Source organism: Delphinapterus leucas, chromosome 13 (assembly GCF_059928025.1).
Source record: "Delphinapterus leucas isolate spDelLeu-1000000601 "Yukka" chromosome 13, BTC_Dleu_Yukka2, whole genome shotgun sequence".
Lineage (NCBI taxonomy): Eukaryota > Metazoa > Chordata > Mammalia > Artiodactyla > Monodontidae > Delphinapterus > Delphinapterus leucas.
In genome coordinates, this window is record NC_143141.1 from 71,136,349 (window position 1) to 71,153,624 (window position 17,276).

At 44.9% G+C, this 17,276-nt stretch overlaps 1 protein-coding gene across 1 annotated transcript in view; it reads left to right on the plus strand.

The window, feature by feature from the left end:
- The window catches only part of LOC149747784 (ALK tyrosine kinase receptor-like), a 493,479-nt gene that overhangs the window by 299,841 nt on the left and 176,362 nt on the right, over positions 1-17,276 (plus strand). Inside the window, exon 3 of the mRNA XM_089922432.1 lies at positions 320-445. Coding sequence (XP_089778558.1) covers positions 403-445 — 43 coding nt within the window. The 5' untranslated portion in view covers positions 320-402. The remainder of the gene's footprint in view (positions 1-319; positions 446-17,276) is intronic.

Sequence of the window (17,276 nt, forward strand, 5' to 3'; positions counted from 1 at the left end):
TTCTGATAAGCAGAATAGACTTTGGATAGAGCTATTAGGCCAAGCCATTAAGTAGCCTGGCTTCTAGTTCATCTCCCAGAGATCTTTGGCATGGCCTAGGTCACAAGATTCGGACTTCTTCAATCTGGCTGCCCTTGGTAGAAAATGTGCAGTGAGGTCCTGAGGTCAATTCAACCTACTCGTGACTCAGTCTTTTTTCCCCTCATTTTCCAGCTGATGTCATGAGAGCCTTTTATGAATTTTCTTTTATAAGCAATATGAGTGACAGCTAAAAGACACATCCCAAGGGCAAAGATCGGTGTTCTCTTTGTCTTTTCAGGTTCCCGTCAGAGCTCCTTGGAGTCACCAGCAAACCTGCCTTCTCTTCCTCCTGATTCTTTTGCCTGGAATCTGACCTGGATAATGAAAGATTCCTTCCCTTTCCTGTCTCATCGCAGCCGATATGGTAAGTATATTTTGATAGTTATTTGTGATGTACAGTCACCATCTCATAATTAAAGAAGTTGTGAGTTTCAGCTTGTGATGTATGGCTTGTCGGGGAGGAAGTCTTTCTGTACCCTTAGTCTCCATTGACACCCAATTTAAGACCATTTCCCCCAGGACTGGCTTCTCCAGACTGACAGCTGCCTTATGTATCCTGGAGGAAGCCAAGGGCTTTGTTGCTGCCATATCTCATCCCCCCAGCCTTTATGTTTGTGGCATTCCTGACATCCCCTTACCAGTCATTAGATGTAATGCTTATTTGCATTTTGACTATAGCTTTCTAGATACAGGGTTCTAACCCATGAGTGTTTCTAATAGTGATCTCTTGAAGAGAGGATTGTTATTATGAGGGTCTTCTGGGGCCCCTCAAGTGATTTCCTTATGTTTAGGTACCTCCTCAAAAGTACCCAGACGTGTTCCTAGGTATTATTTTCAGTTCATTTGATTCTGCAACAACCTCAGAGGTAAGGAGGCCAAGTCCCATTCCATTTTTAAAGATGCAGAAATTGAGCATAATAAGATCATACAAAGTGGATTTTCTAACTACAAAAGCAGAATTCTTCCCTTCACTTTTTCTCCTAGGGAGCTACCTATGCAGACTGCTAGGGTGAGGCCATATTTACATGGTGTAGCATTCCTCATCTTCCATGTTCATCCTAATAGCTCACAGGAGCTGGCCTCTGCAGAGGAAAGGGGCAGGTTTGGAGGAGAGCTGATGTATTTCAACTTGGACATTTTTTTCTTCTCTTGAACTCCTTTGGGGTGAACCCCATGAGGGCAGGCACAAATCTGTTTGCTCCCCACTTTATCCCATCACATAGAAGAAACTCAGAGGCTTGTGCATGATAAATGAATGCAGAGGTCTTCAGGGATGGAACTCACTCATCAGGCCTGATTCAACTAAGTATTTATGAACCTGGTATACACTGAGCTCTAGATTCCCTTCTAGGCATATTTACCTATTCCCACCACTCAGTCTCTGCCCCTGGGCCTGAGCTTTTTAAAGTGCACCTAACAGACCTTCCACCTGCTAGTGTCCCTCTTTCGTAGAGCAGTGAGTCTTGGTTCATATTAATTGTACCTTCATTTCAAACTTAAAAAAATAAATGCATGAAAAACCCTAGGGCAGTTTAGAATTGTACTCTGCTGGGATGTTTCCTGCTATACTGCTAAGCCTCCCCGGTTGCACGGGAAGATCAGTAGTTGTCAGGAGATTCCAGATAAGAATTACTTCTTGATTTTATTTAAGCCAGACACTGAGTATCATCTTAGGATAAGGGCAGGTGTTTATAAATAATTGAAATCTTGTCCTTTATACTGTTATTGCTTTGTAAAACCAGATTTGTGATAGAACCCGTCTTTGGATAACGTTTTTTGAATTTGCTCTCAAAGTCATTCAGTATCTACACAACTTCTATAAAATGCAGAATGTCCAAAACAGGCCGGTCTGCCTCCTGCATGACACAGAGGACATTGCATTTGTTCTCTCTGAAACATCTAGAAAGAGATTTCAGGTTGAAAGGAGAAAACCACCAGAGCTTATTTAAACTGCTACATGCCCACTGCTTGGCTCTGATACACCTGTTTCCTCTCCCTGGGCCTCACCTATCTCATGTATAAAATGAGGGTGGGGTGGCATGCTCCTTGGGCAAAGGAATAGATATGCAAGACTCCTAGGATTCCTTTCAAATGCTCCTTTTAGCCTAGAAGCCTCATGATTTCCCTTCTTGGCAGAGGAGGGAACCCAAACCACTGGTCAGGCCTTGCCAAAATGCTCAGTGAGGGTGCCAAAGTCAGCACCATCATTGCTACCGATTCACAGGGTGAGAATAGATGATTCTTGGTTGGTGGCTCCTTGACTGAGTGCAGTGGTAATCTCAGAGACTTTTCATCTCTTCCTATATTTAATTCAGCTGAGACTCATAAGGACCCACCTATCCCCACCACCACCAGTGTGTGCCTAGTTCAGTGCCAAATGTTAGAGGTGATACAGAAACAAATGTAAGTGAGACTTGCTCCTGCTCTCTCAGAGCTTATTGTCCAGAGAAACAATCCTGTAGGGAGCTCAGCCCGTTGCCACAAAGAGCACCTCTGGGGCACTGAGGTTGAAGACTAGTCCTGAGACACACAGCAGAGTAAACTGAGACTCCTGTTCTCTTAAAGATGTTTGCGGGGCTCAGCCCATATCTCTCTATGAACCAAAGAGGCCAGCAGGCTCACTGGTGGTAAATCCACACCTTTCAACTGCCGCAAAAGACATTTTAAGAAATGTTAACAACTTCATTAATTTTAAGACCTCAAACTTGGGCAGAGAAATTTGACTGGAAAATTGCCGCCTGAGGGGATGGTTCTTCAGACAGTGAGAAGTAACCAAGACTCAGCAAGTCGATGCGGGCCCTGAGTGGTGGAGCTTGGTGCCTGGCTGGCTGTCTTCACCTGCGTTCTGGGGTGGAGGTGGGCGGGGACGTCTGGAGGGGGAGGTAGGAGAGGGCGGCAAAGGTAGGCATCAACAACCCGACCACAGGCATCATGACAGACAGTGGTGGGCCATCCCTCTCAGGCAAGCTTGTCCAGTCCTGAATTGAGTATGACTTTCTTTTCATGGGTGTTTTATGAGAAGAGGTGAGGTGGAGAGAGACTCATAAGATTTACTCAACCCAGTCTGTAATTATCTGCTTGAGGAAAAAGTTTGACCTACCTTTTTAAAGTCTCCCCGTATTTCTTCTAATTTACGTCGGGGCCTTTTATGTTGTGTAAAATATATTTTCTTCAATGGCATTTGGTATCAGATTCCAGCTCTTTCTTGTCTCTTGTCTTGAATGAGGGGAGCCTGCTAATTTCATCATCAACAAGCAGAGCTGCACATTCTTCCCCCAAGGCTATGAAGAAGCTGGGCGGTGGGGGGGGGGGAGGCGGGGGGGGGGGCGGACATCTAAAGAAAGAATTTGTTTCCTTTTATCATCCAGCTCTGATGCCTTAAGACTTATTTATAGGCTTGGCTAAAGGATTGGACTCCAACTCCCTACCCAGATAAAAACCTGTTTTATTTGGTAACTGCAGGTAGCTAAGAGATTGAGGCCACTGGGGCTTTAATCACTTTGAGTTCTAGAGCCACAGAGCAGATGATATCCCGCCCGTCTTTAATTCATGTTTGCCTGTTCTGGGTGTATGAAGAATCAGATCACCTTTTAAAGTAGAATAACCAAAGCTTCTACCCAGATGAGGCAGAGAAAGAGGATTTTCATTTATTGAAAAAAAAAAAAGTTTGATACTTTGCAAAACTCTTCCATGCCCCCCTTTCTCACTTAAGCTTGTCATAAAATTGTGGTGAGTGAAAATTATTTTATATCCCACTTCTATAGAAATGTAAATTAAGGGCTGAAGACATTTATTAACCGTGCTCCCAAGTTATGGAGCTGGTGAGCATTAGAGAAGACTGAACCCAGATTTTCTGACTTCAAGTCTAGTGCTCTTTCTACCACATCAAAAAGTTAATTCAAAGATGAAGTCCCCACTCTATGGAGAGGGCACTCATTCCCTGGACAACCTGGTGTTTGGACTGAATGACCAATCTGATATCCAAGATGTGGGCAGCTGTAGGACCAAGGCTTGATGTCCCCGGATTGAGACTATCCCACGTAGGCCAGGTAATTCACCTCTTCCTAGACATGGATGTAGGCCCCCCCAGGCACTATGGGCAGTCTTGCCTTCCCTATCATAGACTCTGGTCCCTGCTATGTGTTCAATATACCCCTAGTGTCCATGAATGTGGCCTTATTTTAAAATAGGGTCTTTGTAGATGCAATTAAGTTGAGTCCATACTGGATTAGAGTAGGCCCTAATCCAATATAACTGATGTCCTTATAAGAAGAGAAAACAGAGATACAGACGTGACACATAGGATGAACACCATGTAGAAATGGAGGCAGAGATTAGAATGATGCATCTTCAAGCCAAGGAATGCCAAGGATTGCCAGCAACCACCAAAAGCTAGGGAAAGGCATGGGACAGATTCTCCTAGAGCCATCAGAGCATGGCCCTGTTAACATCTTGATCTCAGACTTCTGGCCTCCAAAACTGTGAGAGAATAAATTCCTGCTATTTGAAGCCACCCATTTTGTAGTGTTTTATTATGACAGCCCTAGTAAACTAATGTAAATCCTTCATCCCTCCAGTCCTCCAGTGTCCAGAACATTGAATCCTGGAAAAGAAAGATTCCTCCTAATATCTCAGCATCAGGGCACAACAAAGCCATTGTTGGACTTTAAATAAAAGTTCTATTAAAACTTTGTCTGCTTTCAAGCCCATTGGGACCCATCCAATTTAGGGACTGGTGCTTTTGGAAACAAAGAAAGATTAGACTTTTTAATTACTTCCCCTGCTGCTGCTGCCACCAACACCAGTCTTGTTAATGTATCAATTTCTCTGATTGAAAAGACTGGGTAAATTAAATCTCTCTCAAAAAAAAAAAAAAAAAAGTCAACCTACCACAGAATCAAAAATGGAAAACAAGTCCTCCAGCCCCCCGTGGGATTTGCTTCATAGCTCTGGCAGGAAGTCAGTTTGATCACATTTCTGAAATTACATATTTAATGTGGCTGGCCGTGATCTGCCATTCTGCCCTCAGAAGCCTGGTGTCAGTGAAAAGCAGCTCCACAAGGGAGCATCCCTTGTGGACCACTGTCAGGGCTGAAAGCTTTCTTACCAATTCCTCTGCCCTGATAGGCCAGGCCTTTTTGTGTTCTCTTCCCAGCCCTGCTCCACTGAGCTGGGAAGTCAAGTTCATTCCTAGCCCTTGCCTCTGTATTTTTATCTACAACATGGTAAGCACAAGGCTCTGCACGTATTCACCAAAAAGGCTGAGTCCCAAAGGGGACAGCAGTGCCAGCAGTCATACAAGACCGAGAGCAGGGAACATCTGTTACCCTGAGGACCAGTGACCTGCTGGGAACCAATGAACTCAGTCTGTGGAAATCAAGTGAAAAGCAGTTGGCTCAGGTGTTTCAAGGAAATACTTGTTTAAAATGCTCCACTGGATCACATTCCTTGCCTTTAAAATAAAGACATATAGACCCACTCAATAAATAACAACAATTTATCTCTATGTTAATGGCAGACTGAGTGAGGAGAAACGGAAAGGAAACAAGTCAGATTAAAAGATAATAAAAGAATGATTGGGCTACCCTGGTGGCGCAGTGGTTGAGAGTCCGCCTGCCGATGCAGGGGACACGGGTTAGTGCCCTGGTCCGGGAAGATCCCACATGCCGCGGAGCAGCTGGGCCCATGAGCCTTGGCCGCTGAACCTGCGCGTCCAGAGCCTGTGCTCCGCAACGGGAGAGGCCACAACAGTGAGAGGCCCGCGTACCGCAAAAAATAAATAAACGAATAAATAAAAATAAAAGAATGATTAACTGACACAAAAGCAAGAAAAACAAGTCAAAAGAGATCCATTTAAAATGACTGTCACAGACAGACAGGGAAAGGAATTGACAAAAGGGAAAGAGAGAGATGAATGGGGGAACAGAGACAGAGACAGACCAACAGATAGACAATGTGGAAAGGATCACTCAGGGTTGTGTGGTCTCCCGGCCTTGTATTCTTTCTCCTATTGACATGGTCTCAGCTCTCACACCTGGGCAGGTGGCTCCCTAAAGCTTGCTCCAATCTTGAGCAACGTCCTCCTGAGGGTTGTTTCTGCATCCCTACCTATCTGCCTGCATCATTTCCCCCTTAGTGTCCAGAGAATGGGGTAATGTATATAAACATTCTCTGAGCACCAACTGTATGCCTGGCTCTGCTGTAGACATGGCCATGATAAATACAAATAGTACAAGGAGCTCTTGAGGAAGAGGCAGACATGCCTGCTGTATGGCAGGTGCAGTAACAGAGGCGTGGCCAAAGCTCCCTGAAACACAGGGAGGGAAAGACAGTTCTGCGGAGGACTTAGGAAGGCAGATGTTCTGGAGACAGAGACTGCTGAGCTGGGCCTTGGACCCCAGGCACCACTGAGATCAGTGAGAAGGGCTTTCCAGGCAGAGGGAATGCATGTGCAAAAGGGTGTCCAGGAACAGGTCAAGCCCAGTGACACAGGGTAAAGATGAGCCTGGAGAAACAGTTACTTCTGGGTGTACTAAGGGTTTAGATATGATCTTACATGTGAAGCATAGGTTAGAAAAGGAAGGGCAGGAGGGGAACCTGGGAGAGATTCTGGCTATAAGGTGAGAATGACTTGGTTGCCCATGTGGGAGAGTCCAGCTTGAGTAATTGAATAGATGGAGATCCCATCATCAGAGTAGGGAGGAAGAGAAACATTTGGCAAGGAGAGATGGTGACGGCGACGTCTAGAGGGAGAGGAGAAGATGGTGAGATCTTTGTTGAACAAGTTACATTTGAAGTGCGTTCAGGACATGCAAGTGAAGAAGGCCAGTAGAGAGTTGTAAATCCATGTCTTGGCTTTGAGGAGAGAGGTGTGATAGAGAATTATTAGCATAGGCTATGGTTGAGGCTGTGATTGGAGGTTGAAGACCCAGAAGGGATCCAGAAAGTTGCATTTAAGAAGTAAACAGAAGAAGAGGAGCATGACAAACAGAGGTGAAGAAATAGGAAAGATAGGAGGAGAACCAGAAAGTGGAATAGCCACAGAAACCAAACGGGTAAAGAATTTTACATGTGGGAGTCACCAACAGTGTCGAAGCCACCCAATGAACAAGGACTGTGAGAAGGCCTTTCCTCACTCTGGTAAATACCCTTTCTGTTTTACATACCTCCTCCTTCCCCCCATGTTTCCTTCTTTCTCATTCCATTTTGTCCACAGTTAATTTGTTTTTCCTTCCCTTGAACCTGTCTCCCTAGATTCTACCTGCTCTAGCTTGCAAGGCCCAGCTCAGTCCCTGCTTCTATCTCAGAGCTTTTCCTGAGTACCCAGGCTACCCTGAGTCTCTTTCCCCTTGGAATTTTTCTTATGGAAAAAGTTGATGGAATTTTTTGTAACACTAGGGTGGTATCATCCCCCTCTTGAAATCTGAGAACATTCTGACTGTTTCCCGAACATCCCAAATTCTCCAAGAATCCCACTGTGTGACACCAACTCCACTAAACCCTGGACTCCCCAGATGTTTCTTATGACTCAAATTACTTTCCTAGTTTGTATTTCATCCTTTTTATGGCCCAAGTGTAAACTAGGTCACATAATAAAGCAATCATGGATGAGTCTAATTTATCCACCCCAAGGTAGAGAAGATGATAAGTGTCATTTTATCTATCTATCTATCTGTCTATCTAATCTACCATCTACCTATTGTGCATCCACTCATCCAATGGGTGTCTACAGTTTGCCAAGCTCTTTGCTCCTGCCCCTCATAGAGATTCTAGCCTAGTTCACTTTTATCATAGGCCTAAGGTGGTCCTAAATGTCCATCTGAATGGTGCTGCTTAAATACTTGTATGATTGTTTTGTATATATGTGCAGTACCCCTGGGTCTGATGGACCATCAAACCTAATAGGAAGGTTTACTTGGGAAATAAGGCTTTTAAGCCTGTGGCATTTGTCAAGACTTCTAGAAATGTATGCCAAAATGAGGACATTTTACAGTATGGAAATTTCAAAATAAACAATCAAACATTAAAAAAATAAAATCCTTATTCATTCTTTAAAAAAAAAGAAATAGTCTGCCTGTTACATTTAGTAGAGCTTCTTTTTGGAAACCATATAGTGAGCATTCACACCCCACAGCTGGTGACCAAATTAACCCCAAATTAGAACAACCTGCAAGGTCGTAGCCCTCACTGTTCCCATTTTTCTCACTAAGGAAGGCTATATAATGTCTTTCCACAGCACTTTGCATGTCTGATGTCACACTTTTCTTCATATCTTAGTTATGTGTGGCCCTGAATCATCATGATTCCTAGACTATAAGCTCTTAGAAGTCAAGTAATCTGCATCTTGTTTCCTTTGCATCCTCAGTACTTAACACCAGTATTTTGTACTTGGTTGGGTTCTTAATAAACATACACTAGATGAAATTGCAACATTTGCTGAACAATCCAGGGGCAAACTAGTAGTATACTTGAGTCTCTCAATTCCCAATCTGGAGCTTTTCTGCCCCTGAGGATCTCTATTTTAGTAAAAGGTATGGATGTCCCCATAAACCCTCTTATTCCTAAAGTTATATTAATTGGTTTCAGGAAAGACGTGTGTAAGGGGAGAACAGTTCCTGGCCTGGGCATATTTTCATTTAGAAGTCAAAGCTGTGTCTTTAACTACTTTGGGTAGGTTGTTTGGTTGTTTGTTTTTGTTTGGTTGTTTGTTTGTTTCCCCCTCAATCTAAAAAAGCATATTTAGCAGACATGAGTGAGCTGGGAAATTTTTGTTTTGACAGCTTTGGGACATCTGAGATATTGTATACAGAGCATTTCTAACCAGTCTAGAAAGACATGTGTCCAAAACATATGCAGGAAAATGATCAAGAGTGAGAAAAATGAGAGGAAATCCTCTTAAAATGAAATGTTTTGTTAAAAACAATCTCAGGTGCAAAACTTCATGTCAGAAGAGCCCTCGGCTTAACAAGACTTTAACTCGCCCATTTGAGTAGATGCCTAGAATAATTTGGTCTGTGAGAAATTCATGGAGATTGTGAGCTGTCAGGGCCCACAGCAGTCTGGTCAAACAGCCTCATCTTACAGCTGAGGAAACTAGGCACAGAGAGGTCAGTGATCTGCCCAGGGCTAGTGGCAGAGCTGAGATTCACACCCAGGCTGCCTGCTTGGCAGAGCCCCCATCTAACCCTCCACAGCAGACACGTGGGTGATGGCTCATATTTCCTCAGTACTTGGGCTGCAGAGAATTTCCTCACATGTTACTTCGAGCATTGCTTTACTCATCCCATCACTTTAATTCCTTAGATCTCTGTCCGCCCAGCGGGTTCATGCTGCCCTAAGGGTTGCATCAGTGTAGGGTCCGTACCATCCCAGTGTGGGTAAAGTCACATCCAGGCTCAGTCTAGCTGCCTCACCATCACCTGGAGAGCTTCTTTTAAAAACAAGATTCTGGGGCCTGGGGACTGTAGGATTAGGTATGGGAACCACAGGTCTTTCATTCACCTCCTGGTTGCCTATTTGAATCTCCTCTGTTACATCCAAGCAAGACATATCCCAGCCTCTGTTTGAACAGTGGGGAAGAAACTCAAGTTGGGATTGAGTTGTGGAATTCATTCCCAGCTCTGATTCTTGTGAGTGTTATTACCTTCAGTGACTCAAGCCACTATCTTTGATTCTGTTTGTCATCTGAAAAATGGGAATGGTCATGATTCCTAATTGACGGCATTACTGTCAGGACTGACTATGAGGACAGAGTTCCATGTGCTGGAGCACAGGTGCTTCACTAATGCTCTCTGAAGAGGATCAGACCCACTCCAGTGAGAAGCCAATAGCCTGCATTTTGGTGGCATGGCTCTATTTGCTAGAAAATATTTCCTTAACATTCTTTAAGTCCCTAACTTTGTCCTCTGGAACCTGAAAGCACTTTACCTTTAACCATGATACTATCTGAGCTAGAATTTAATGCTATGCAGTCCAGCTTCAAAATTCATACAACTACATAAAAATAAGCAATACTAGTTCCCCACCTCCCTGGAATAACCTCATTCCTTCCTCTATTCTTAACAAACTTCCTAGCTAAACCTCTATCATCTGTCAAACTCCTTCCATCCTTCAAGATGCAGCCCAAAAGTTGTCTCCTCCCTGAGCCTGTGATCCTTCGGGCAGAAGGTCTCTCTTGTTCTGTGTCCTCCCGGCTTCACCAGGTCTGCTTATCATGAGAGCCAAGTGTGAGTAAGTCCATCTCTCCCACTAGATTGGGAGTTTCTGAAGGTCACAGGGTTTGTGCTAGGGAAGCCTGTGTTTTGAGATTGGCATCAGGGAGGAACCTCATGTTCACCTCCAACACACAGGAGATCCTCGCCAGAAGAGACAGAAGAGTAAGTGGGGAGGACCATCTTACATGTTCTGAGGTCAAGGCTTCCCAGGACCTTTTCCGGTTATTGGGGCTACCACACTACTCAGAGCTTTCCTCCAACCATCTGGTTTCAGGAATGATCTCATCTGGGTGGATGTCATGCTGAGCAGTGTACAAATTACCAAGGTTTTCACCATGCTCTCTGGAGCTGGCCTCATTCTGTTAGAGGTATCATGTTCTGCATAAATGCTTCATGGAAATTGTAGGCAGAAAACTGGACTGGAAGTCCAATCTGGATTTTGGTCTTAGCTTTCTGCTTCTCCAGACCCTAGGCCGTTCCACTTTGGCCAAGTCACTTCACCTTCCTGAGCCTCAGTTTTCCCATCTATAAAATGAGGAGGCTGTTAACTTCAGAAGTTTAATTATTTTCAATTTTCTGTTCTGGGATGAAGAGCCAAGTCCCATTTCTTCAATCTGTAATATTGTTATGGCCACAGATAAGAGAAATGAGAATTGAGCTTTCTGTGCCGATATCCCACCATTGTGGACATGTATGCACACACATCCTCTTCTGAGATTGTCTTCCGAGGCTGCATTTATATAATTAATTGATTGAAGGAGACTTGGTCCTTCTTCGCTGCAGCTTGATTATAAGTGAGCTAAACAGATGTCTTGAATTGGGCGATTGGTTCCCAGATGCATTGTAGGGGGCAAGCGGTGGGAAAGAATTGAATGATTTCAGTTCTGGGACACCACGACAAATGAACAGTGGTTGGTGGGAGGGGGGCAGACGGGGGGCAGGTCTTATAAAGTGTGTGACAAGATGTTGATGGCAGCTGGTGGATTAACATCAAAGGTGACTGGTGGGCCAAGTGCTCCTTTAGGAGATAACCCAGAAAGGGGGAGTGGAAGTCTCTAATCATCTGAGCCTGAGCTGGAAGTCAGGAATCTTGGGATTCTGCTGACCAGCTGGCTAGAGCCAAGTTAGAGAGCTTGATTCAGCCATCTGTCCAAAGGGAAAATTGGTCTTAGAATGGTGGAGATGGATGAGACTCATTTCATTCCACTACGTTATTTTTCAGATGAGGAAACTGAGGCCTAGAGAGGTTAAGGGACTAGCTTGAAGTAACACCTCAGAGCCAGGGCTAGAACCTAAATCTTCTTACTCAAGGTCTAGCATGACTTCACTTCCAAAGGGAAGCTTGATCAGCACATCAAAAAACAAAGATTGAGTGAGGAGCTTCAACAAAGTCTGACATAGGCAAAGTTCTGCCTTCAGTGCTGGACATGCCTTTTATCTCCTCTCTGTCGTGGCTGAGCCTGGAGCCACCTGGAGAGCAAGAGCAATGACTGCCATCATTTGGTAATAATCAAACGATGTGCGAGTCCCCACGCCAGGTGCTTGATGTGTGTATTGCGTTTAATCCTCCTCACAGTTTCCTGAGGTGGCCCCTGTTTTAATCCCCATTTTAAAGTAAAAAAATTGAGCCACAGGGAGATTAAATAATTTGCCCTGGGATAACACAGCTAGTAAGTGACAGAGCCAAGCTTTCACCTTGAGCAGCCAGACCGCACGCAGGATCTATGCTTCTGTTTACCCCCCAGACACCCTGGTGCCCCTCTGAGGTTTTGATACAAGACAGGGCAAGGGAGGAGGGTATCTGTTCTAGGTAGCATCTCCCTGAGTCCTCCAAGGTCAAGTCAGTTCAGCTCATCTCCAGGTTCCTGGTGGTAAACATGAGGCACAGGGAGATCAAGTGATGTTGATGTGTTCTGCAGCACAGGCTCTAGGTGGTAAGAATATCCACATATAGTATCTCATTGGTAAGAGAGCACTTCCACATTCGTTACCTTATTTGATTGTCACAGCAGATATTATTATTTTTATCAGCATCATTACTGTGATAATTCTCTCTGGTTTATCCATGAGGAAATCCAGACTCAAGTGGTTAAATAAATTGGCCAAAAGCACAAGGCGGATTGGCCCAGAGCCAGAAGAGTTTCGAAGAATACTCTAGTGATCTTCCCCTTTCACTCCTAGGCCACCCTTTTTCCTCCCTTTGTTCTCACCGTAGCTTCTGGCCTGTGCACAGACTTGCTCTCCAGCAGGAGATTCCAGCAACCATCAAAAAGCAGCTTGTTGGCAGAAGAGGACATTTAGGATGAAAGAAGCCAGAAAGCCTTATTGGAGATTATCTGAGCCATCAAATCATTGGGAAATGGTTGAAACCTAGCCATGTATGTTTTTGCCAGCTTATTCCAGAAAAACACAGTATAGATTTTTTAGAATTTTAAGAATTATTTAAGGTATTGTTTTGTTTGCTTTTTACCCACAGCTTTGAATGAAAACAGTAAAAATTGCAAGGTCAGGAACTGGATTTTAGTATCAATCCTGCAACTCACCCACCATGCACCCTTTGGCAAGCCCCATCATGTCTCTGGGCCTCAGTCTCTTCCTCTAAGGTGGTCCTCAAGGTCCTTCATGACCTTGAGGGCAACAATTGGAAAGTTCTCGGGAATCCCTTGAGAAAAGGAGACCCCACTTTGTGCCTCAGGATTGGTGGCAGCCAGAGGGAGTTCCCTTGAGCTGGATACAATTCTTAAGGACTGACAGTATTTCGAGAATGCTGGTTCCTGGAGCTTTATTTAATGAACTGTAGTTTCAAATATAAAGCTCTATTTTATGACCTCTAAAGGCCACCTATAAGAAAATTGCCACATGTGTATGAAGCTTCACATGGTTCTTTACTGAATATACAAATCAGGTTTGTCAGGAATACATTGGCATTTGTATATGCCACCCATGAATCAATCCAGCCTTAGCTTAAATGTGCCAATAAGCCAAGCCTGAGGAGGGGAGAGCTGGTGATTCAGTAACTCTGATTTTCAGCCCGGCCCAGGCCTGGTGCTTACTGGAGAGGATGGCATTCGGAAAGGCCTCCACAGCCAGGAGAAATGCCCTCCGTACTGTGTGTGAAGGACTCCTTGACCAGCCACATGACCCTGGATAAGTCTTTTCCCTTGCCTGGGTCTTGGTGTTTTCACCTGTCCAATGGAAGAAACAACCTCAAATGTCACTTCAAGTTCTAACAGCTGACTCTGCGAATATCACCTTCAGGCCAAAATACCGACTTTCCCACGGTACAGCAGAATACTAAGGAAATGGCCATGTGCCATCAGTTGACTGCCCCACATAAATACCGTTTTTCCTGGTAAACAGAAAGCTGTGTTCAAAAGGGCATGGCTATGTAAATTCTGAATCAGCTAATGTGCACTGGAAATTCTCCATTCCAAGCACATGCATCATCTCACTGAGTCCTCCTAGCAGTTCTGGGAAGTTAGTCTTATCACTAAGATGACTGAGACTCAGAGAGAGGGAGAGAGTGCCCTGCACTGCACAGCTGACAAGTGGCAGGACTGGAGTCAAATCTCAGGTCTTGTGCCCTATCCCTGAGAAACAACCATGATGGTGTTAAGGTTGCTTAATGAATAAGACATATGGGCAGAGACACATAGGAAAAGACTGCAGAGCTGGGTAGGACCAGAGAGACCACCATTCAGCAAGTGAGGGGCATCAGGCCCCATGTCAGGCTATCAGCATCCCAGTAGTTAAACACTGGGTCAAGATAACTAGAGACAGAAAAGTAACCCCAAGGCAAAATCACAATCATGTTGCCATATGTAAACTAGTAGCAAACCTGATAATTCTCTGTTTTCAGATGCAGATCCCAGGGCCGAGTATACAGTTGAATAAACTCTCTCGTGGGCCCCTGATGGCCAAAGAAAACTTGCCCATCCCACTGTCAGTTCCCTTAGCTGTAACCCTCAGCCCTACCCAAGAAACACAAAGTATACCCCAGAAGATGTCAGGAAACATAGACACGAACATTGAGCCCCAGACTTTAATGCATCTGTAGGCTTGGCTTCCTGAGTCATGCCTACGGGGATTAAGACTTGGATCTTATGGATGTATACACTGACTCAGTCCTCATCTAGGGTATCCCAAGTCTGACTTTGTGAAGGTGGGATCAGGACCTTTAAGGACAGCTCAGATGCTTTGGCTTCTGTCCTGCCTCCAGCGTGGCCTTGCCTGTCCCTGCATGGGCCCAGTTCCTGTCCTCCCTCACTGCAGGTCTGACTCCTGTTGGTGCCTGTGGCTCTAAATGAGGGGAGGTCTTTCTGCTACCTTTTCAGTTCATAATTCCATTTGTGAGATACTGACATCAAGGCCTTGTGGTCCCATGGAGGAAGCAGGTCAGTGGAAGCCCAAACAGTCACTTCCTGTCTGAGTAACTTCAGATGTGACTTCATTTCTCTAAGCCCCAGTGTTGTCCTCTGTCAAATGGGGATAAGAGTCCTGCCTACTTCATAGGGATTCAATAAGATAATGATGTAGGGTGCCTGGCATACTGTCTGACCATGGTAAGCCCTCAGTAAATGTTATCAATTAAGAAAGTACTTCCCACAGGCCTTCATGGAGTTCCCCCTGTCTGGGCTCCTCTGTAAACATATACCCCGTGCTACCAGAGTCGAGAGCATAAGTCCAACCCCAAGCTTGACTTCTGTAACACGTGTAATAAGAGACAAAATGAAGGGTGAAGTATCATGGGATTGATAAACATGGCATTCTTCTCTTTTTTTATGACTCTGCTTTTCACTCTGTGTTATTTGCTTCCAGTCCTCGAGCTGGGCTGAGGCTGGGCGACATCAACCAGTGGGCTCCTATGGACCTGCCCAGGCTGGCATCTGCCACCTGTGGTCATCTGAAAACCAGCCAGCCTTGGGAGGCATGTCTTAAAATCTAAAGGAGGCCCCTAATTTGAATTGTCTTAAGGAGACTTAGGAAACTAGTGAGAGGTCTCTAGGTTTACAGGGTTAGGATGAAGGAGGTACAAAGGACCTTGATCTAAGGGATTTTTTGGGAGCCTGAGGTCAATCTGGATACATAGGAGGGCTGCTGGATTTTCTAAGTCCACCCAAGGGAAGACCCAAGGGTCCAAAGTACACCACGTCTCCCTGTTACCCTTCTGTGGTGTTATGGACAGTGCCTGAAACTTCCATGCAATCTCCTTCTTGTAGCGCAGACTGGGAAGATCCCCATCTCTGCCCAAGTGGCCAAGGCTCGCTTCCTAGGCACAGGTGTTGGGCAAGATTGCTTTGGTAGTTTCACACATTCCCAGAGGCTAGATTTCCACCTTCAGATTCAGTGTCAAAGTGTTTGGTCACTGCCAACTCACTATGGCCAAGGGAACTGCATCACTCTGGGCAGGTCACCACAGGGTTCTTCTGATGGGTTACTGTGCCATTCTTCTGAAGGGCTGTGTTTTATACTAGAACAATTCCTTGAAGCTAACTGTTAATTCAGTTTTTGAAATATGATTCATATCCTGGAAGATTTCAGAATATGGGTACAGACTGATAAAAATGCATGAATACACACACAGACACACACACACACACACACACACACATTCACCCTCGCACGGTCATCTGTAAAACTTGCCTGAACCTTCCTTCTTAATTCTTTGACAATCTTGAGGCAAAGTGAGACCCCATGGAGTGTGATGCACATTCCACCTCCTTCCCTGGGGAACCTGCTTTAGGGATGACAGCAGGCCCTCATTTAGAGGCAGGCAGGGTGAGGGGACCAACGGTCTGTAGGTTTGGTTGTGTTGGCCAAAGATGAGCTCTATAGAATCACTGACCTTCAGAGATGGAGGGCACCGTAGAGGGGGTATGCTTCATCTCTTTCATTTTCAAATGCAGAAAGCCAGACACAGAAATAGGAATGGACGTGCTGAGGCCCCTCAGCTGCTGTGTGCAGGACTGAGCCTGGAACTATCCTCACTGCTCTACCAAGACCTTTCGCTTCACAGCACTTGACACTCCTCTCAGCAGGCCAACTATTTCCAGAAGATTCCATTACTTTATCTTTCTTCCATGATGGAAGTGACTAGAAAGTGGGGAGCAGTGATTTCAACTATGTGTGTAGCAGGTTCTGGAAAGTTAGATTCTCCTGGTTCCAAACAGGTATGTAAAAAGGAAGGTCGAAATCTCTGGATTCTTCTGAAGGTCAGTCACTTTGTAAAATGGACCTGACACAGAGGAAATATAGATCTGCCTCCTTAGGGTAGTACAGAAGCCTTTACAGGTATGAAAAGTTTGCAGACTTCATAGGTTTCTCATATATAATTTAATCTGTTGGCCCTGGATTAAAATTCTGAAGCTGTGGAGGTGTGATGAATAACATCTAGATCTTCAGCATTAACCAGCCCTGGGTCACATTCTGGCTCTGCCGTAGGGTAGTCCTTTGGTCTTTGTACAAGTAGAGTAAACTTTCTGAGCCTCAGTTTCCTCAGCTTTAAATAGAAGACACAATTCCCTTCTCAGTTTTGTTCAGCAGATTAAATACAGTGATATAAGAAACTCCTTAGCACGGTCCCTGGCAGACAGCCGGGGTCAGTGAATGTGATTTCCTGCCCCTCTCCTTGGGCATGGACCTGTTCAACCATTGGGTTGCTTAAGGCTGAACACCTCATGGAAACCCTTAGCCCCTCTGAGTCCTGCCTGTGGGAGAGACTCTACAGCACCCACCACAAAGGGGCAGAGTCAGAGGAGGGCTAAAGAGAGAGATCCAAGAAGCACCCTAGGTCTAGAAACTCAGAAAAGGCCTAAGGAAAATGAGGCTTAACCTGGTGTTTTTAGAGAAGACAAATCCCAGGTATTATTGCTCGAAAGGCACAGAGGCTAGCAAAGGAGAGAGAAACCTGTGTAGAAATTTTATAAGAAATTAAATCAGAATATAGAAAAGCCCAATCTGATTTCACCCAAAATGAGCAAT